Below are 23,362 nucleotides of genomic sequence, written 5' to 3' on the forward strand. Positions count from 1 at the left end.
TTCATGAACTTTATCGTGGCCTTAACTGTTATTGAGATTTTTTCCCTTTGTTTTCCTTCAACAGTGCATTGTATTTTTGATAGGTGAGACAGTAACAAGGGTGTGAGATGACCTCAAAAACCCATAATCAACCCAAAAAATCTTTTCCTCATTTATAGTTCAAAACTCATTACAAAAATATGAAATGTAAAATTGAATATTAACAGCATATAGTATTTTATTTATGAAACATCTGCCTAAATTCAGTATCTAAATAAGAAAACAAAGGACAGATAATTGTGTTACAGGAATGATCCATATATTGCTACACAATTTTTGATGTTCCAACTGTTACAATAACCACAAAAATTTTGGCTAAATAATTATTTGTTGGGCAAATATTTAATTTCATAGAAGTTAAAATTAAATGTTTAGTCGTTAAATATCTTAATTATATGAAAGATGCAATGAAATTGAACTCATTATTGGACTGGTTTATGCTGTTCCAGTGTGGTCCTCATAATTCAGTTTTTCTGATGAAACAATATGCTTCCTGTATTTTTAGGTTAATTTGTTAAATTTTCGACAAAATCTGGATTTTTGCTTTTTGTTATAAATGTAACTGTGAATAAAACAATTTCGAAAATGATGCAAATAATTTGAAATATGTTAGTAGGGTAAAGAAAGTCTTCTTTGCTCCGTGGCTGTATTATCAGACTGCGTGAACACATAACCGGGTGCATTTGAACGCAGCCCGTTGATCCTCTGCCACTTCACCTCTGCGTCACTTCCGTTACACAGCCTTCTCCGAGAGTTTTGTCCAAGATGGCGTCAACGCAGTTAACGGATGAGGAGCTTTTCTCCGAACTAAAGCGTTTTGGTTTCACCCCAGGCCCGGTTACCGAGAACACTCGCCCAGTTTACCTCAAGAAACTGAAGAAGCTTCGGGAAGAGCAACAGCAGCGGGGCTCTAGACCAGGTAAAACCCGCAGCAGTGGGGCTTTCAACAGCACAATTGGCGGCAGCAACACGGCGGGATCCAGGCCAGCCAGCCATGACGTCACGCACCTGAGCTCTGGCAGGAGACCGGGCCGGAAGTCCTCCGTCCTCGGCTTCAGCTCCGACGAGTCTGACGCTGAAACACCACTGAAAAGGAAAGGCCTCAACCACGGCAGCAGGGCAGGCCGAAGCCCCGGGTTTCATCAGCAACCAAATATAAGACTTACACCCTCTAGTGTGGCTCCGAGCAGCCAGTGTGACGCTGGAAGTACGCGGAACAGCAACAATTCCTCTCCGGCTCCGGACGGACACAGGAGCGCCTCGCTGGGCTGGGGAGTACGTGCCAGATCCAGCGCTGAGGCGGAAGGGAGGGATTACGACGAATCCGGGGACGAGGACGATTTTGAAGGAGAACCAGAGAAGAAAACCCGGTCTTTAAATGGCAGTCGGGCATCGCATTTGAACACTAGCAAGCTAGCTGGGGATTACTCCGACTCGGACGAAGAGGAGGTTGGGGGCCTCGGTGTCGAAGACCAGAAACGGGGCAGGTTAGAGCCGAGACACAGCCAGCCCAAAGACCTGTTCCCTTCCCGCAGGGTCGACCGAGGGTCTCCGACGGTAGGAGCGACGAGAGCGGTTAACCCACGCAATACAAACATGGTGGCAAACCAGAGGGAGGAGGAGGAGGGGGTTAAAAGAAGGGAGCTGGACCCGTCGGGAAGCTCACAGAGCCACAACTTTGCCAGGAAGTCCATCTACGTATCCCTCGCCGAAAACCACGGAGGGGAGACGGGCAAAAACAACCACGTCGACGGCGAGGAAGGAGCCTCCAGAAACAGCACCACCAGTAGGTTCAGTATTGGACTGAGACCGCGCTTTTCAAACTACAGCAGCATGTCCCAGACCTACAGGGGGAACCACTCCAACCACACAGCCCCCAACCACTCATACAGCCCCACTGGGCTGAAGCACAGGCTGTCTGTCCCCGAGGAGGAGCTGCTCCAACAGTTCAAAAGGGAAGAGGTGGCCTCCTCCGGGAGCTTCAGCGCTCACTACCTGTCCATGTTCCTGCTCACGGCGGCATGCCTCTTCTTTCTGCTGCTGGGCCTCATGTACCTGAGGATGAGGGGTTCTGGGTCCTCGGAGGTGGACGGAGTCAGTAAGTATCTGAGAAAACATGTACACTATATAATGCTAACAAACACCATCGTACACCATATATTACAAATCCCCCCCAAAATTATGGACTGACTTTTTTCAGAACTCATACCATTTGTTATGAAGTCTGATAACCAATATTTGGTGAAAATTCAATGTGCATTTGCAGTTGAGCATGAAAAATGTTGTCAAAAATAGCACAAAACTTCATTAAATTGTCTTTAAGTGGACCAGGGTCAGGTCAAGGGAACACGTACATCTGTGAGAAAAGTCAAAGTTTATCTTATCCAATTCTGTATGCACTAATTTGTTAGTTTCTTATTGTGATGTATAATAAATGCTTGTATTAAAAATATTTGACTTGTTTTCTAGACACATTCGTCCTTCCATTATAATAGGATCAAGAATTGAAACCATGTCACTATGCCCATTGAAATCATGTTACTTAAAATCTGTGTCAAGAAGTTCAAACTTTTCCAATATATTTTCCTAAAATTTGACATCATTGTAGCTTAACATGTTATTTAACACATCATAGGCAAATTTAAGTGAATTTCCCGTGGGAATCGCATGTTAAGCACTTTGGCATAAACCTTGTCAAAATCAGTGACATTTTGATGAAACCGTGTTACTGAGCACATTTTAAAATAGTTTTGGTCAAAAATGTTATTCTACTTTACTATTCTACCTTACTATGTTTAAGTACTTACAAATACCTACTGAAATGTGTAACACACATTGATAACAGGTTATATTTGTACAAAGTTAGAGCCCAATGAACATGTAACATGTAATCGTGTCACCGCTTGACCTGACCCCAAATCTAATAAGGAAGAATTTTGTCATATTTCAGCAGTAGTTGTTGAGTTTTCACATGTAATAGGTGGAATTGCAAATAAGTACTAGTAAATAATATTCTTTGGGTTAAGGTATTCTTTGCGATGTGACTACAGAGAGAAGTGACTGTGTTAGTCTTTGTGCCTTGTTTTTTTGTTGGCAGTTTTCTCACAAATGTCTGGAGTAATTCACTTTCACCACAGAAAGTGTCATTGTGAGTCAATATAAATGTGCTACTGTTGTTGCCAAGTTTCACCAAATTCAACACTTCCCTAATATGCCCCTCCTACTATGTTTATCTACTGACATGAGGAGCAAATTATGTTACTTAACATTATGTTTTGGGCTGTTTATCTTATTTTCATTCATTACTGGGTTTTAGTTTTTTAGTTGGGATTGGGAAGTTTTTGTGTCTTTACAAATCTAAGGTGTATTATTTAATATAGACTCTGTGCTGATTCTGAACGGAAAGCTGCTAATTTACACGTTGGCCTGAAAAGTTTCTGTCTTCCGTGTAACTTCTATATTGTGCAGCCCATTAGTATGGTGGCAACATGGATTTTACAAACTCTATTTTTAGGTATTTGGAAGATTTAACACATGTAAGACTTGTTCCTGTCCACTTCTCTGACTACATCAATTATACACATTGTCAAGCTATTAATTTTGTAATGTGGTTAACACACTAACATGTTTTGATCTGTAAACTGCCTGTGAATACGCCTAAAATTTTACATTATCAGTCAGAGCTCTTTTGACTGAAGTTTTAAACTCGGTGTCTGCTGCTGTTATGGAGGTGAATTAATCACGTAAATATCACATAATGTCGTCTTTGCAGGCTATATTTTATTTACTTGTATTGCTTGATTTGGTCAAGTTTTGATGTGAATTTACCTCCATATCTGCCTCATGGCAAATTGAAGACAACTTGTGAATTAGAATGTAATTTTCATGTGGCATAGCTCTGGGATTGTGCAAGTATGGTGTGATTATGTGATGCTTCAGCTTGGCAGAGCCCTACTTTAATTATCATTTTCAGCACAGACAGAGAAGAAACTAAAAAAAAAATCTGCACACCAACTGCTCTGACTACTGCCATTCTGTCCTTGTGAGATGTGTGCAGTAAAAGTCCTGAGCAAATTTTGGCTCAGTGGACTTTGGTTGTGTTGTGGTACTTGGAATTAAACAAGTATCTTTTTGGCAACTTCTAGGCAGCTGCTTTTGCATGTGGCAAATCAGTGTCTAAGTGAAATAGGAGCTGACAATAAACCTTGTCCAGGACAAGCAAGAAAACACGTCATGCAGGATAATCTAGAAACTTACTTGATCAATGGTGTTGATGTTAAAAAAAAGAACTAAATAGATGTTTTTTTTCCAAAGCTGACGATTGAAGTTTCTAAGGATTGAGTTATTTTTCTCCCTTCTCATCTCTGAGAGGTGAATGTGCGGATGAATGGATATGACAATTCACGTCAGTCTTAATAACTGTTATTTGGTACTGCTAATCAATAAATTTGTGTTTGGACAAGGAAAAATATACTTTGGCTAATTGACTCCCCATTTGGTTGACATGGCAACATGAAAATAAATGTAGAACCTTGTGAAGTGAAAAATAAATGAGAAAAATAAAATCAAGCAATTATGACCTAGGTTAAATTTTAACTTGCAGGTTAGTCTAACTCACAGGTGGGGCTTGGTGGTAAAATGATACCGATATATATCGTGATATAACTTTCCTTGATAGAAATATGAGACATGCTTGGTAGAATTTCGATAGAATTCATTCGTCCATATTTTGACAGACATAAGAACAGCCAATCATAATTAAGAAGCACCGCACCGGACCAATCATGCTAGAGCCACGGCAGGTTAGGTTGACGCCCACAGCACAGGCGGAAGAGCAGCCATAGCACACACGCTAATGTTTGGGCTGCAGCAGGAGATGAAAGTTCCTTCAGGAGAAAAGGAGACCGAGAACTCGGGCGACCAGGACACTGAAAAGTAGGGTGTGAACTGTTTGGGTTCAGGGCCTTCAATACAATACGGAGATACATGTAGACTATGTGAAGAACGCAAACAGTCACCGCGGTAAAGTTGGCAAGAGATTCACAGGTTTGCACTTTGCGGCTCAATAGATCATCGGTCAGTAATCATGGAGACACAAATAACAGCTCTATGCAGCTTTGGTAACACAGAGAGGAAACTACAACCCGGTTTTCATCCAAACAAATGGTCCTTAACGATCAGTAGACAGCATTACCTTGAATGTGGAGCCAGTTAATGAGCGCAACTTTAGGGACCATCTGCAAAGTGTTAACTGGAAAATTTCTACATATTTAAAATTCAATAACTTTGCTTCTACTCAGTGAAATGGCACCAGATTTATTTCACACACCCATGAACCTCTTCTGCATACACTACACCACTCAGATTGGACAAATATCATACACAGATTAGCCAAAATGTAATATGAGGTACATCTCTGTATTTAAGTGGATCTATATAATGTCACCAAATGATGTACTGTTTGCTTATTTGTCTAAGGGTTTGTTTACATGTTTGTGGGGGGGAAATTTATATATACACACACACACTTATCCATTTTATTGCCTTTCCACACGAACCTTGAAGCAGAACGCACACGATATGTACCTGTTGTATTTATCTGAAACAGTTGTATGATGCTCTTCAGCACATCTGTCGTTCAACCTCTGACAGAAAATAAATTATATTTAAATCAAAAATAACCTTCTGATGTCTTCACAACTAACTTATGAGTAACAGAAAATTTTAGCTGGACAAAAATAGTGATTTGATATATATTGTGATTAGGGCTGCACGATTAATCGATTTTAAATCGAAATCGGATTTTTTAATTCGGACGATTTTTAAAAAAGGGAAATCGTAAAATCGATTTCATCTTTCTCGTTCCTCCGGGCCGCGCGTCTCTGCGCGCCTGCGGGCTACCGTAGGCTCTTCCTGTGACAGCGGTCTGTCACAGAAGTCCGTGTAATGACCACGGACGTTAAATCTGTTAATGAGCTCGCAGTACTTATAGCAATATTCACGCACGGATCCCGCAACTGAAATATGGCGGCATGGGGCTCACTCTTCCGTTATCCCGAATCCGTACCGTACTGTCTTCTTCTGAACTGGGTCCGGGTCTCGGGGTCATCAGCCTCAGCAGAGGAGCCCAGACAGCCCTCTACCCACACACATCCACCAGCTCCAGGAATAGAATCCCTCCAGTGTGTCCTGGGTCGGTCTGTTCCACGCACGGATCCCCCAGTTTAAATAGAACCCATGTGGATCACTCATATTCCGTGGTCCATGCATGCACGTCTGATGCCTGTCACTGACTTACATTGGTATCACTTCTGTGGGCCCAGATACCCAGAAAAGTGAAACTTTTTTTTTTTTAAAATAATTAATTTAGTCCTCTTACTTGCTAAATTTTTCATTCACAAATGTAAGTTCTTTAACACAAAACCAAATATTATTTATTTTTTGTAAGATGTTGAACTTTATTTAAAGCTGTTTGATAAGTCTGGAAGCTAAAAGGCTATAAAAAAACATAAGTATTTGCTCTGATTTGGACATTTTATTGTAGTGTATTCCCCCTGGCAAACTTATGTTATTTTCTTGTTGTATACATTGTTTGTATACTCTACTTCATTTTAAAGATTTAATGAAGAGAAAAAAACAAAACAAAACTGTGGGTTCATCACATAATACCATCACAGATTTGAGGTCGGAGCAGTAGCTTGCATTGTGGGCTGCTCACGAAAACGACATGCTGACTTATAGTTTTACCCAAAAATCGAAATCGAAAATCGAGTTTTTAAAGGAAAAAAAATCGGGATTTTTTTTGGGCCAAAATCGTGCAGCCCTAATTGTGATACATATCGATATCGTCTGATATGAAAAAAATTATCGTGATATGATTTTTTTTCCATATTGCCCAGCCCTACTCACAGGATGTACTCTGTAAGAATAAGCCATTTGGCCACTATCTCTGTTGGCATTCTCCTTTTCTCTATCTTCATGTTACTGCTTTTAAAATCCTCCTAATTGTTAAAGTACAGCCACCTCTGATCAGCAGCTACACCTTGAAAATGGTTTGACAAACCTGCCTTTTTAAGGGTCAAAACACGGTATTCAAAATCTCTCTGACGGGACATTTTAGAGACTATTTGACAGATTAGTGTTGCTAAATGACCCACATTTTTACTTTTAAATTCATTTTTGCTTTAGTTGGACCATAAGGGCTTATCCAAAACAAGGAGCTACTTTATATTGAAATAAATGTTGGAATGGCAGTCAATTAAAGTTCGCTCTGACGACACATTACTGTGTGTTGACCCTTAAACAACATTTCCTTTAGCAGCAATTCAGTGATTTCATATCAGGGCTCAATTCCTTATGCAAATGTGTTTAACCACAACAACCTTTTCACTCAGATTATTTTGCAAAGACAGTGTGGCTGCATCAACTTGGTGGTGCTTCAGATGAGTGTGGTACATTTAAATGAATACAAACCAGCCAGACAATCCAAAGAGTTGTTTTCTCTATTCCAGAATGACAGTGGCTGGGGCCTGACCCGCGTCTAACAAAGTCACTGTGAATCATGTTTAGTCTCAGCTGTTTGGACTTGGGTTGGGTGCTGAACTTCAGCTTTTATAGCACCAACTGAATAACCTAAAAACTGTTGATCATTGAACAAGGCCCAGTGTCATCTGTTGCAATGTTTCAGTACAGAAGTATGGCGTTATTTTTGTGCCTTTATTCTGAGAGGGCAGTGGGACACTTTGAGCGCAGAAAAATATATTGAGCAAACACACAAATTATATTTTGAGGAAAAATGAAACCCGAGCTAAAAAACCTTGAAGCTGAGCAAACAAGAAACTATTCTGTGCTCTACAAATGTCTTTTCATGTTTGCTAAGATCAATATGCATGTGCCATCTTTTATTCAGTTTCACTCTAGGCCAGGGGTGCCCAACCGTGGTCCTCGAGATCTACTAACCTGCATGTTATAGATGTATCCCTCTTCCAACACAACTGACTGTCATTATCAGGCTTCTGCAGAGCTTGATGATAGGCTTACTATTTGAATCAGGTGTGTTGTAAGAGGGATACATCTGAAACATGCAGGATAGTAGCTCTCGAGGACCAGGGTTGGGGACCCCTGCTCAAAGCTCTCTCACAAACTCTTCTTCCTTGTGCAGGCAGCATGCTTGCTCAGATGATTTCTCTTGCACTTGCTCAACTTCGCCTGCATGCTCACTTAAACTGTGCACATCGTTACATTTGAGCCACAACTGGCAACCAATCACAAAATTCAGGGGAGATAGATTCTCATTGGCTGCTGCAGCTCCAATTAGATTGCAGCAGGCTAACATTAATTACGCAACAGTCAATGTCTAAAGCATTCATTTCTAAATAAGTAGAAGATGTAATGGTGACAATTAATCCAAACAACACCATGGACAGCATTTTAATGTAATATCTGTAGAAAATAATGATATTTACAATAAAAAAACTTACCAAAGATGTATTTTCATGTATCGTATTATTTCCCCACTGACAGTAAAAAGTTTGCACACACTTCTGGGATGCTGCAATCTAATTGGAGCTGCAGGAGCCAATGAGAATCTTATCTCCCCCCAAATTTTCTGATTGGTTGACAATTGTGGGACAAACATAACGGTGTGCACAGTTTGAGCGAGTAAGCAGGCCAAGTTGAGTGAACTCGAGGGAGATCTCCTGAGTGGGCGTGCAGTGGGCTGCCTGCACATGGAGGAAGAGTTTCTGAGAGAGCTGGATGAAAGGTGGCACATGCGTATGGATCATAGCAAACTTTCAAAGACATTTGTAGTGCACAGAATAGTTTCTTGTCTGCTCAACTTCAAGTTTTTTTTTTTGCTCAGGTTTCATTTTTCTGTGCTCAAAGTGTCCCACTGCCCTCCAGAATAAAGCCACAAAAATAACATCATACAGATGCAGTAGATGCCAGTAGTCACTTTTCCATTGGACTTATGTGCAAAACTTTACAGATATTTACTAAATGTCGAAAAAACAGAAGTGCGTAATGTTAGTTTTTCTATTAAATCACAAATGTGATGATTTATTTATTATCACAAGATGACACAAGAAGTCATTCCGTAAACATGGCGACAAATGTAAATATCGTGTTGATGTACAGATATATTCATTATTATTATTAATTACCCCTCTATCCTGCACTAAATTAAAAAATGGTTCAGTTTCCTGGTGTGGCCACACATACTGCACCATGGTTCTTTTAAAACTCTTCTTCTTCGCTTGTTGTAACGTCCGTCAACATCCTTTTTTTTTAATTCACACGACTAGTTGCCGAAAAAGGTCTTTCATTGTAGTTTTGTGATATACCAATTGCACTACGCCTAGCGCAAAAACTTTTAATCAAAAAACAAGTTTTGAAATTGTCTTTTTTTTTTTACATTAGGTAAATTTTTCAAGTTATATTTGTGCAATTTGAGGGTAAATGGAAAAGCGACTACTGCCAGTGTGTGCAGCACCTATACTTTGTACATTTGAATTAATCCTTTGTCAAGTGAGTGTATGAAAGTGAGCTCAAAAGTAAAACTAAAGATTTATATCTAACGTACAAATTGGATATTGAAGCCAAGGTATCACTTTTGAAGAACTTTAATGACGGCCCTTGGTTGAGTCCTTCTCTTCAGAATTCCAATGTTTTGTGTCTTGTTTATGTCCTCCATGTTTTCTTTTTGGTGACTTCACACTCATTTTCTGATTTCATGAAAAAATGTAAAAGGACGTTCAAATGATAAAAACTGTTCTTGAAAAGAGTGTGATTTTAACAGAATATGAAACAGATTTCTCTTGTAAAACACATATTGTAATATCACTCAGCCTCATTTTGGGAATAAGTAAAAAAACTTCAAATTAACTTTTTGTAATGTGTAGTATAAAAGTGTGCTCTTGCTGTAACTGATTCCATTTCTAACTTTTGTGTCATGCTTTAAATATCTTTGGAAACAGTGATAGTAACACCAGTAGATGTTCTTTGCTTCAGGAGAAAAGACTAAAACTAGCAAAACAAAATAATGTAATTGAAAGAAAAATGTCAGTTTAAACAATTACAGTTTTGTAAATCATATTAACATTTTTTTCTTGCAGCTTTTTCTATAAATCTGGACTGAAAATTTAATCAGTGTAAAATAAAATTGTCTACCTGTGACTTTTGATGTAGGTAGCTCATAATACAATGATCAGTTAAAAAGCTAAGTTTTCTTAATTACTCATTAGAAGAGTATCATTCATTTTACTTTTATATTTTGTGTTTATTTGTTACCTCAGAGGAATTTCAGTGCCTTGGGTTCAGTAAAAGCAAAAACGTGAATAAACATGTGGATGCATTTGTCATGTTGAGATGTTAATTTTCATAGAAAAGTGGGACTGTAGGTAGTAGATTTTGTAGTGAAATTGTGTAAAAGTGTTTTTAAACTTTAAAACGACCTTACTATATTACATCATACATTAGACTGAATTTAATGATGATGGTTTTAAAACTAGTTTTACATTAGAATTGTCCTTATTTGTATAAACAACTGTGGCTTTCGTCCGCACAGTTATTGTGTGTTTTTACACTTTCGGTATGCTTGTCTCTTCTCACAGTTTCTCTTTTCTCTTTTGATGCAGTTCGGAGTCACCCTTTTGGCAGCGAGTTCGACTCTTCTTATGTAAGTGTTTATTTTCATGTGCCCTCACCTCACCAACACAGTGTTTGATAAATACTGTACTTTCCGGACTATAAGCCACACCTGACTATAAGCCGCACTCACCCTGTCTCCAACGTCTCACCATTGCTTCATTGATGCCAAGCTTACGTGCAGCAGCTCTATTTCCGTCTTCGTCAGCCGGATCAATCGTTAGCCCAGAAAACATAAGCTAGCCGCATCATTTTAGAGCCGCGGGTTCACAGTGTGTGGAAAAAAGTAGCGGCTTATAGACCGGAAGTACGGTACATTGAACATTGTTAGTGTCAAGTGAGTGGAATTCACTCTAGTGTAGTGTTTTATTGTACATAAAGTGAAGGACTGATGTCGTATGTATGCTGGATGTTGATGGATCAGTTCCTGATTTGTCAAACTGCTGGTGGAACTTTTTTTATTATAATTATCATGTAGATTTCTGTTTGTCGTTGATACGTAAACTAGGACATCCCAGACACACTCCTGAATCTGACTTTTTTTCACAGCCAGACATACACACCTGAATACAACCTGAATTTATTATAAGTTTGACATGAATTTAAAGCTGCAGAAAAGCGAGTTACACGCATTCCTGAAGGTTAAAGTGGACTAGCTGAACAGCTTTAGTGCTACCTATTGAGTCTGACATCATGCATGCCATAAGATAATTTTTGTCTGTAAACTTCTGTTTTGAGGAGCTGTCAGTTAATGTTCAGAAAATCATTAAATGCATTATCTGAAAAACTGATCAGTGTAAATTGACATGATCAGTTTATTACTTGGTGTTGATTGTGGTCCACACAGCTCTATTTTGGAGATGCACACATCTGAATCTGTACAGTGCATCCCATTAAAATCTCAAGAGATTAATTTTAATTTGTGGTTCCTGGATGTATAAATAGTTTCTGTTTACATAATTATCACACACATACATACATATGTACTTTTTACTAATCAGACTGACATACTGTAGAACATTATTTGTTCCCTTTCTTGTGCTCTGTTAGCCTACTGTGCTTTGTCTTTGCAAATCTACCTGTTGTATGTTGACTCTTCTTCATTGTTGGATGTCTCCAGAACAAGACAGAGAAGGACCTGATCCTGAAGCTGCTGCTGAACCTGCATGACCACCTGGCCCAGATTGCAGGTACTGTAATGTCTCTGATCCTGTAGCTGTCACTGCCATGTTGAAAAGCTCCCCCATCCAGCTTTTCAGACTGGATTAAATCTTATAAACTGGTTGTTTAACTCTTTAAGTGCCAGACAGTTAAGGGGCTAATAAGCCTTAAAAGTGCCACAGAATTTGGCCGTTTTTCAGTATTTCGCGTCGTTTTTATAATATTTGAAGAATCCTGCAGGAAACCGCTCGGTAACATCCGACCGATTGCTAATTAGATTCAAAACGCATCGGACGCAGCCGATTCATTATTGATCGTAATTTGCATAATTCATAATAATAATAATAATAATAATAATAATCTTTATTTATATAGCACTTTTCATACATTAAAAACTGTAGCACAAAGTGCTTTACATATCAGTTTAAAAATCAGTACCGCCCCCCACCCACACTCACCCGCGCACACACACACACACACACACACACACACACACACACACACACACACACACACACACACACACACACACACACATACATGCAAACCCACAAGCTCACACATACTTAAGAAGACTGACTGAGCACGGGTAGACCAGAACAAAAATGTACAAGTAAAAGTAAAACATCAATTTAGGAGGCGCTGTCTCAGGGAGCCATCCGCACCAGGAGGCAGCCGCCGACCCCGGCGACCAGGCACCAGCAACACAGCCCCGCATCCCAACCAGTGGGAGAGGGCCAACTGGGACCCCCACCCACCAGAAAGGAGCGGACCCCAGTGAGAGAAGGCGCCACAGCCCCCGGAGTCCACAGCCGCCCCCCGGCATGGAGGGCTGCCTCTGATGAAACACCGGAGAATAAGAAACATTAAAAAGATATAAAAATATTATTCGGTCGCGTGACCTCAAATTCCCGTCTGCTTGGTCTCAAAAGGGGGACACAGAACGAACGTCATCGAAATGTGAGAAAGAAATGGGGGTGGATGGTTTGTTTGTACACAAATATGGCGTGTTCTCCAAAGCCGATCTGATCGGCCCGTGGCACTTTACAGGTTGTTTTCGTTAAGCCGATTTAATCGGCCCATGGCACTGAAAGTGTTAAAGACTATGGAGGGATTCTGAAATCTGGATTGAATTACGTAACCTAGTTTTGATCAGGACTGTCCATTTCCCAGCAGCAAGCTTGATTTAACTTGGATTTCAAGAACAACACTTTACAAACTTTAAATCGTAGACATAATTCAGTTGGGAAAGTGCTGATTGGGAAATTCTGGTGTGGTACAAATGTTTTCTGTATTTGATGAGCTGAAATTCAATCATATGAATTTATGGCTCAATGAGAGGAATTAATGTATATTCGAGGGATTTAGGGCACAAAGCTAATTCATATCCAATACATGTTTCTTAGAGGAGTGAATATTCACTGCTGCCACAATTATGGCCTGATATGGCCCAGTTCTGATGTCCACAGTGCATGCAGTGTCCATACCTCCACTATCAAATCTACCTCCACTTTTTTCTTCTCCTTTCTCTTTGGCTTTAACTCACTGTGAGAACTTGGCTGTTATTGTTTTAATATATAATTAATTTTATTTTTATTAATTCATTTATGTGTTTATTAGTTTTTATACCTGTGAACAGCACTTTGGCCAGCTGTGTTGTTTTTATAGTACTTAACAATTAAAGTTGATTTGATTTGACTATATATCATACTTACGCTGGATTTCATAAAGTGTAGTGTGTTGTGGAGTTTCAGAAGTACAACTTTACAGTTTTTTGTATTGATAAACTCACTATAATACTGTGCCATTCTGCGATTGTTAAGAACCTTAATGGCTGTCATACTAAATGGCATATATTTTATATTAAAAGGTGTGTGTATTGGTTCTTCCTCAGGCAAAGCTGAGATGAAAAAAAATCAGCCTTTAGAAACCAGATATTTGACTAATGCCTGCCCATAATATCAGAGTTTCATGTACTTTATCTTATGATTGCAGGTCAGCATGACTGTGGGAATCAGCACCATCCAAACAGGAGTCTGTCCATGGATGAAGCCACTGTATATTTACTGGTACGTCCTCCTAAAACTACTTAGCTTGTTTTGTAAAATTTGACACAGACCTGCCAAGCCCAGATACTGGAATACTGAGTATTGTTCACCCAAATGACAATGTTGAAAGGATGTTTTTGTTAATGCAGGACTATTTTCTGCTGTAGTAGATTGGTGTTACTTCATCTCAAATCTGTGTAGTGTGATTTAGAGATTGTTTTTGCTGACTCGCATATATTTGGTCAATATAACACGAGCAGTAGACATCATGTATACTATAATGTAAATTATGTGTTTATTTTCAGTGTGAGCTGGGTAAGGTGGGAGATGTAAAAATTAAACAAAGATTACTTAAATATTCCTCAGTTCACACTTAGAAGTAGATGATGACAGTAGTTGACATAAATTCAAAGTGAGTCTTTATTTAATTCCTGTGTGCTTTCTTTTCAGGCTCAGAATCAGGACTTTGGAGACTTCATTCAGACGTCTCTGGAGTGGATCATCAGGACTGGCCAGAATGTCGGAATAAGGTAAAAACAGATACACTCCCTACATTTACAGTGAACATGGCCAGTTAAACTATTTATATATACACACACACACACACACACACACACACACACACACACACACACAATATGATGATATTAGATCGTGAAGGATCAGAACATATTGATGATCTGACAAAGCAGAGAGATCGTGGAATCGGGGTTAATGCAAGGGGATGTGTTCCGTGCAGTACGTACCCCACAGTGAGGATGTGCACACCATACGACCATACAAAAAATGAAAGTGAAACTCAAGACTTCAGTCTCCTTGTGTTGTGCAGCTCATTTTCCTTTTCCCTACCTTCGGAAAATTTAACCTCCTAAGACCCAGCTATGGGTTTTCTGTCCACATTTGTGGACAAGATTTTCACAACTTTATACAAAAAAAAAGAAAAGAAAACTGTCCACCACAAAGGACATTCCATAAAAAATTTAAAAACTGCATCTGAAAAAACTGTTGCATCATGATGTTTCCAAAACAGGCACTTATTTAATAAAAAAACAAAAAAGCTTGTACTTTGCTAACATTTCCTGGGTCTCAGGAGGTTAATTTGAGGGGGCAGGATTTTTGTTTGTTTGTTGCAAGAGTGCACTTAATCAGAGTATTGTTGACATTTTAGTATGTCTGTTTTGGCACATGTTGTAAAATTGCACAAACTATTCAAATTAAAAATGTACTGAAAGGTTCTTTGGGCTAAATTGTCTGTTTTAATTTTTTTCTTTTAGGGCTATGTTTTACATAGGGAAATTGTTTGGTTGCACTGTTCATAAACTTGCAAATTAGTCTCAAAGATCAATGTAACGAATCATGATAAAATCGAGACTGTGATTTTATTTTTAAAAAATTGTGATATATTTTTGCCATATCAGCCACCCCTAGTGTGATGCTGATCAATTCAGCTCCTAATTATGTACAAACATCTCTTCTCATTCTGTGTTTGTAGGCTGACCGGGCAGGTAGCTGATGATCCAGTGACAGATGTGTCTGAGATCACACGGTTGGAGTCGACACATCCCAAGATGCCCTTCACATGCCGCTTCCGCAGAGCCTTTCTCACTGTGGTCAGCAGAGTCTTGCTCATTGCAGCTGGTAAGTACCTGAAAAACTGCTTGTTTGAATCTAAAACACAGTATTTAAGGCCTTGTTTAGACTTAATGCTTGCATTTTTCTAAGCTGTATATTCCCCCTTCTTTTAAAAGAGTAATCTGTCCATATACAAAAATATTTTGGATACTCCAGTTAGTAAATACAACTACAGACAAACTGTTGTTTCAGATTTTTAAACCATGTAAACTGTTGATCAGCTCATATGCACTTACAGTATTTATTATAAATGTATTTTAGTTTTCACACTTTTGAAAACAGTTCAATTACTTTTCAGTTTGTGAAATTTTCCACATGTAGTCTCAGTTTTAGTCAGTTTTGTAAACAGGATATATTTAACATAATATAACGTAATCTGTCAGAAATGTCTTACAGAGAATCACCTCCCCGCATCTCACTACAGTATTAGGGTTATAATGTTGAAAGTGTAGTGGTTGGTCAGCTCTGTAGGAATTATGAGCTTTCTTTTATTCATTACAGTTTTATATTTCTAGTGTTTCAGTTGTTAAGTAATTTTATAAATGTGTGTGCAGTAATTGGCTGTGTATGGGGCGTCGTCTGCTATGTGAAATACCGCTGGAGACGGGAGGAAGAGGAGACGAGGCAGATGTACGACATGGTGGAGAGAATCATTGGCAAGTAGCTTCTCCTGGTTTCACACGATCAGCCTTTCACCTGAGGTGGTACACTGCTGTATCTGTCTGACTCTGACAGTAGACCATGACTTTAATCTGTTTGTTCAGACTGAAGCAAAGAGCAAAAATGTGTCTACTGGAAAAAGAAAAAAAAAAAAAAAACTGAGAATGTGGTCTGTTTGCAGTATGAAAACTCCAATAGGTGGCAGCATGTAATAATGTTAATAATCTAATAATATTTAAACCAGGTCATTTTTCAATTTAAAAAAAAGTATTTTAGAGTGCCTTTGTTTACATTGCCTCTTATTAATGCTTTGTAGTAACCAGCAATGATGAGGATCATGAGGGTGAAAGTTCTACAGCATGATCCGTAGTTTTAAAGAGAATGTGCTCTTACTTTGAAGGATGGTTCTTTTCAAACCTTAATTATGGACATTGTTCACGGAGAAGTTCATATCACAAAAGAAAAACAGATAAGTTCAAATAGAACAGTAGAACTACTGGATCTATTGACAACATTTAATTTAGCTTGGCCAATTGAGAAATGAGCTCAACAATATTTAGAAGTCTGTTACTGGGGAATCTGTTACACTTACGGATAACAACCATTGCCATCTGTTCCAGTAATATTTATCATAACATATAGAACCACTGATTAGCTTTAGGCTCAACACCATTGCACATATTAGTGGCTTAAAGTCCATTATTCAAACAATAACCACAATTATAATGATTTCACTCATTTGCGTCACATGTCCCTGTAAGATGTCCATTGTGCTGATAATGTTTCTATAAGCCTGCTAACATTTAGGTAATATTTTAAAGTTGTAAAGTGCTGTGACTCGTGAAAAGATCATTCCTCCACCTGTGTGTATGCTACATGACTGAGCTTCATTCTTCTGTCTTTTTGCTCAGATGTGTTGAGGAGCCACAGTGAAGCCTGCCAAGAGAACCAGGACCTGCAGCCCTACCTGCCCATCCCCCATGTCAGAGACTCCCTGGTCCAGCCTCAGGACCGGTAAGTCAAGCACACCTCAGTGTTTAACAGCCGTAGTCACATAGAAAACAGCTTATAAGTTGAAGCCAAACTGGCATTAAAGTTGACATTAACAGCATATCTGCTCTTTTAATAAACATCCTTATGTGGCTTGTTGGAAGATCTGTCAAACACACGTCCATGTCTATTATTTATTAAATGGCTGCTGAGCTACAGCACATAAACGGCATAGCATTTGGAAAGTGTGGATGGTGCATTTGTTTTGAGCAGTTTTTATGAGTCCTCCAATGAAGATGCTGAGTTAAACATCATAGTGAACACAGTCATGGAAAGTGTAACCAAAACCCTTTATGGTTATTTTAAGTATTAAAACGCCAGGACCTTAGGGATGAAGAGGATTTCTTTTTGGTTCTGATGCTTACAGGAAGAAGATGGTGAAAGTTTGGGACCGGGCTGTGAACTTCATTTCAGCCAACGAGTCCAGGGTCCGAACAGAAACCCAGCGGATTGGTGGAGCGGACTTCCTGGTCTGGAGGTGGATCCAGCCTTCGCTCAGCTGTGACAAGACCTCCTTGATGCCCTCCAAAGTCTGGCAGGGAAAAGGTAACACACAGCTAGTACAATGTTATCGTGCTCTACAGCATTCTGAGCTTTTCCACATTAGACTAATGATGTTGGTGTTAAAAGGCTTGGTTGGTGTGAATGTGTACATACGAAATGAGAACTTTTTTTAGTTGAACCAACTGAGATTTTATCTCTCCTTTTCAGCGTTTCCTCTGGATCGTAGGAACTCCCCTCCCAACAGCCTGACTCCCTGTCTGAAGATCAGAAACATGTTCGACCCAGTCATGTGAGTGTCCCTCTCTGATCAGCTCATACACTCGCTCTCTGGTGTCACTTCCTGAGTGTAACCTTTGTTTGTGTTTCAGGGAGGTTGGGGAGAACTGGGATCTAGCCATCCACGAGGCAATCCTGGAAAAATGCAGCGACAACAACGGCATCGTCCACATTGCTGTAGACAAGAACTCCAGAGAGGTGCGCTATGTGTCCAGTACCATGTGACTCCCTTCATGCTGTTGTCTGCAGTGTTGTCACAGTTTACTTCTGATCTTTTCACAGGGCTGTGTCTACGTCAAGTGTCTCTCAGCAGAACACTCAGGGAAAGCCTTCAAAGCACTGCACGGCTCCTGGTTTGATGGTAAATGACTCAGAATAACACAACAATAACAACTCACTGGCTAGCTGTAAGTTAAAATTTAAAGGTACTTCAATTGGTAGGTCACAAAAGGTAGATATAAGGTTTTTCTTCTGGCAACATTGTTGAATAAATCAAGATCAAATTTGATGTTGATTTGTCAAGGTAGACTCTCAATTTGCTCCAGTGTTTTCATAGGTGTGCCGTCTTAAACTACTCTATGTGGAAAAATTTGGTAAAAAGGAATCGATAAATGAATCAGATTGAATAGCAGAATCAATAATAGCAAACTTCAACTTATTCACCATTCGCTTGTACTTAAAGTGTTCAACTCTGCATGCATTTTTAGGATGAGAGAACTTGATGAAAGGGCACAGCTCCTCAGAAAGTAGCATCTACGCCCGGTACATACACATGTATCACTATTCTGTATCAAAAAAGTCAACTTCGCTGTGATACAACATTAAATAAAAAAGTGTGTTAGTGTGCACAGCATGTTACTCACTTGAAATGATTCACTGGAACCATAAATGGCAATAAAGCAACAACTTCCATTGCATCATAAAGTACGCTTAATAGCTTTTATTAAACTACACAGTATTCACTACTTATGAGTCTAGACCAGGGGTCTCAAACTCAGATCCTCGAGGGCCGGTATCCTGCATGTTTTAGTTGTTTCCCTCTTCCAGCGCACCTGACGGTCGTTATCAGGCTTCTGCAGAGCTTGATGGTAGGCTTATCATTTGAATCAGGTGTGTTGGAAGAGGGATACATCTAAAACATGCAGGATAGTGGCCCTCGAGGACCGGAGTTTGAGACCACTGGTCTAGACTGACATGGATGTAAAGTGGCACCTGATCATGGATCTAATTCTAGTTTAAGTAAACAGCATAGACCACAGGTGTCAAACTCCGGTCCTCGAGGGCTGGTATCCTGCATGTTTTAGATATTGCCCTCTTCCTTCCACACCTGGTTCAATTAATGATCAGCTCATCATCATGCTCTGCAGAAGCCTGATAACAATGTAATGGCTTCCAGGTGTGATGGAAGAGGGAAACATCTAAAACATGCATGATACTTTCCTCGAGGATCTGAGTTTGACACCCCTGGCATAGACCTTTCACATCAAATGATTTTATTACACTGTTAAATTTTTTCTTGACTTACATTCGATGGCCAAAATACAAAACCTCCTATCTGAAAAAATCACTTTTTTCAGGAAACAAACAAAAAAAAAAAGACATGGATCCTGGAGGATTCTGTTGGGTTTCTGTAAATTGGCTTAGAGTATGGTTTTGACCAACTCTATATGTAAAGTGTCATGTGATAACTTTTGTTATGATTTGGTGCTATATAAATAAAATTTGATTGATTGATTGATGGTTTAGTTTTATTATAGTATGGTCTTTGTTGTTGTCAGGTGACCTTCATGTCATAAGAAAGGGCGGGATTGTTTTACAGATAGACTGAAAATGTGGAGTCATCCTTGTTCTCACCATTTAATATGAAAACTCAAAATCAAAAAATTTGTAGATAGGTTTTATTTTTTGGCCATTGATGTATTTATATCCATAAGCAGAGTGATTGGCTGTTGATGGTGTCCTGTGCTTGGTTCCACAGGTAAGCTGGTGACCGTGAAGTATCTGCGTTTGGACCGGTATCACCAGCGCTTCCCTCAGGCCCAGGCCTGCAGCACGCCGCTGAAGGCCTCCAGCATGCACATGAACACCACCTGCAGCACGAACACTACGCCCCGCCTGCAGCACCGCGCCTCCACCAACTCCTCAGGCTTCTCATGAGGGCAGGATTCATGAGCGCTGTGCCCTGCACCCTCCAAACGCCTCGGCATCGGTCTGCTGCTGCTGCTGCTGCTTCTGCTGCTTCACCGCTTTTTTATCAGGGGACACCTCAGTCACAGGAGAGTGTTCATGCTCAACTTTTTTCTTGTTTTGTTTTGGGGTTTTTTTCCTGCAAGAGAAGCTGTTGAGCGGTGCAGTTTTTTTGTTTATAGTATTTGTATTAGTAATGTCATGGATTGAACAAGGAAGCAATGTCCTTCTGGAATATTAAGAGACTTCAGGCCTCCTCCTTCTCTTCCACAGTCAAACTGATGCCATCATGTGTCATTTTGACACTATACAGATGGCTGCATGCATCGGAGTATGCCTCTGTGTAAACTTTTCAATACACCACCTGAAGATGTTTGTTGTACTCCCAATTATTATGATTTTGTTTTTTTTTTTAATTTAGTCAGCGAGAGGCCACATACAGAGGGTGTGCTGTAAATACATGTGAATGGTGGCACAAGCTTTGTCAGATCGTTTGTATTAAAAGCAAAACATAAGCTCACGTTTTCTTGCTGCTCACTCGTCACTGCCGATTGTGCATTTGTATCAGAACAAACACTCCTTTAGAGGCTGCAACAGCAGTGAAACACAGATCAGCTGATGGAAAAAGATGGAACTGATGTCCTGCCAAAACCTCGTAAAACAAATGATATTTAACAAATGTCTTAATTTGCAAGTTTTCAAAACATGACAGTGATGCATTTTGTTTTCCAAACACAAAACGTACCTATAAAGCTATCAGTTCATAGTGTACTTCTAATACATCATGTGTCAGAAACAAATGCAGCTTGTCTTAATTACCAAAAATATATCCTAGAAAGACAAAAACTATCATGTGACTAAACTTTTCCACTGTGCTGATGCTTAAAAATATCCTGAGTATTTCATCCTTCAGCAGCACGTGGCGCTCTGAAAGACTTATGGCATTGGTGTTAAATCATACCAAAAATTAGCTTAATGCAGGGGATACATTACTCACTTTTCAGCCAAGTTGTGTGTTACATATGTGATATTCATAGTAAAGCTAAAACACCAGAGCTGTTAAATAAAGCCACAGTGCCACCTGATGTTGTGGAGGACAAAATCCTCAGGAGTTCAGTGGAAATATTGTGCCAAAAGTCATGTGATATTCTTTTTTGCCTTTATAGTATATATTTACTAAAATATGCTGCATAACATAATATGATACCTAGTTGTAACAAAAAGTTTTAATTTTAAAAAATATATTGTTATGACCTTTTCACAATGTAAAGTAGTACTAATATTTTTCTTTTTCTGACCTGGCAGTAATTTCTTTTTCAGTAAGTTTTTTTTCTCTTGTACAAAATGCTATAGTTTCTGATGCATGATGATTTACAACTGTTTTGTTTTTACTAGATATATTTTGTATGTACAAAACAAAATGCATCATATTGTCAGTTACATTTTGTGTAAAGCGTGAAATACACTGTTAATGACCCATGTCGCATTTGTAAAACATGTCTTGTTTTTTTAATACGTCTTGGCAGGAAATGAGCTCCATACTAAAGCGCCACAGTGTGGGTGTTGAATTCCCCACTGTTTGTTTTCTGTTCACTGTTTTCTATATGCAGTCTCCCCTTCCCTTCCATTGTCCTTTATTTTATTCTAACTCTGGAACAGCTCACTGAAATGCTGAGCGATATAACACAACATGTAACTCATCTGAAGCTTCTAGCCCAGTTATAATTCAATATACTCCAAAGTTACTGTATATTATCACTTATTATCTTTATTATTTCCTTCTGTCAAATTAAAGCATTTTCACTGTCGGTGTGTCCCACGTTCATTTGGGTTTCCAAACCTGTTTAGCATCCGGGTCCACATCAGTCCACTTCATGACCTGTGCTTGTTTCATTTAGACCGATGGGGAAAAAATGAAATGACAGAAGTTGAAACCTGATTGTGTTGTCAGAGATCATTGATTCCCTCGCGTATCGTTTCTGTTACTATGTCACATAGCAGTTGTCCAGCTCGTATTCCAACTTCTTCCTCATTTCAGTATTTTTGCTCATTTGTTTTTTTGTCATTTGTATCATTACAAAAATGCAAAAGATCCAGGAATTGCCAGACATATTTTCATTATTATTGCAGTGATATAAGTATTTGCGGTGTGAAATTGTACAAATGATGCACACTTCAAAACCTGGTGCGACACTTTGGCAGCAGACGCCCCAACTGTGCCTTACATTTGTGCTTTTTAGTGGCACTGCATCACTGGAGAATGTACTGACTGGGTTGATGAAATGTTAGAGGGTGACTTAGGCCTGCCATAGATGTAGTTTTCCTAAGACATGGTCTTGTAGCAGTTTCCTTTGATAATAAACCAAATACTCCTCTCTATTTATTACTTTTAAAAAGAATTCAGCCATGGTGATGTTCTGTCACTTTAATGTCAATAGAACTGTTACATATGTGTCATAACTTTTCCTCCATCAAGGATCAACCTTCCAAACAATTGTCAGGATGTATAACTCAAAATAAAGCTTTCAGAAAGAAGTCCATTGTTATTGCTGTGTTAAAGTATCACTGTAATCTATTTTTGTACGTCTCAGCTCAGACTGGCTGTGTTTAGGGTGAATGTAAATGTTGGCTTGATGTGATGGCACTTCTTCTCCAGGCTTGTACTTCACCTTGAGATGCGTCTCAGTAGATGCATTCTTTTTCCTACAATGTATTTTATGTAAAGACTGTATATTGATATAACTGTAATATGTACTATTATATGCAGCTTTGTTTCCATTGCATTGTATGTTTGGATTTCCCAGCTATCCCTAACCTGCGAGCCAGAAGGGGGAGGTGTACAATACTGCAGACGTTTAAAAAGATGCTTATGTTTTAATGTAATTAGTCAATTGTACAAACAGTTCAAATTAAAGGTTTATTAGGGGTTTTTAAGTTGTGTCTCCTGTGGTTTTCTGTCGTTTTCACCCTAAGCAGAGTGAATTCAGAAACTGTATTATAAAGTCCACATTTTTAGCTTTATTCACCTATATTGAAACTTTATTGTGTTCTCAGTTTTTTTTTTTTTTTTTTTTTTGTCAGTCATGATGTTTTCAAGAAGCAGCGGTGACCTCCACACCTGAGAAGTGAACCTGGTGGGGAAATGCCAAATCCTGCAG

General features: G+C 39.1%; 1 protein-coding gene across 1 annotated transcript; it reads left to right on the forward strand.

Annotated features, from left to right (window-relative positions):
* Window positions 1-773: 773 nt before the first annotated feature.
* On the forward strand, window positions 774-23,138 carry lemd3 (LEM domain containing 3). Its single transcript, XM_030149425.1, has 13 exons — window positions 774-2,137; window positions 10,677-10,717; window positions 11,807-11,876; window positions 13,843-13,916; window positions 14,346-14,425; window positions 15,388-15,533; window positions 16,082-16,183; window positions 17,099-17,201; window positions 17,605-17,783; window positions 17,949-18,030; window positions 18,110-18,215; window positions 18,300-18,378; window positions 19,996-23,138. Exons 1-13 carry the CDS (start codon window positions 805-807, stop codon window positions 20,172-20,174), a joined length of 2,574 nt encoding a protein of 857 aa, XP_030005285.1. The 5' UTR covers window positions 774-804; the 3' UTR covers window positions 20,175-23,138.
* The last annotated feature ends 224 nt before the right edge of the window (window positions 23,139-23,362 follow it).

Source organism: Sphaeramia orbicularis, chromosome 12, assembly GCF_902148855.1.
Source record: "Sphaeramia orbicularis chromosome 12, fSphaOr1.1, whole genome shotgun sequence".
In the NCBI taxonomy this organism is placed as follows: Eukaryota; Metazoa; Chordata; class Actinopteri; order Kurtiformes; family Apogonidae; genus Sphaeramia; species Sphaeramia orbicularis.

Bases quoted from the DNA above. Each gene is read 5' to 3' on its own strand.
- lemd3 (XM_030149425.1), top strand. From the start codon at position 805: ATGGCGTCAACGCAGTTAACGGATGAGGAGCTTTTCTCCGAACTAAAG. The intron at 17,202-17,604 runs GTAAGTCAAGCA...TGATGCTTACAG, and splicing joins CTGGTCCAGCCTCAGGACCG to GAAGAAGATGGTGAAAGTTT. The intron at 18,216-18,299 runs GTGCGCTATGTG...ATCTTTTCACAG, and splicing joins TAGACAAGAACTCCAGAGAG to GGCTGTGTCTACGTCAAGTG.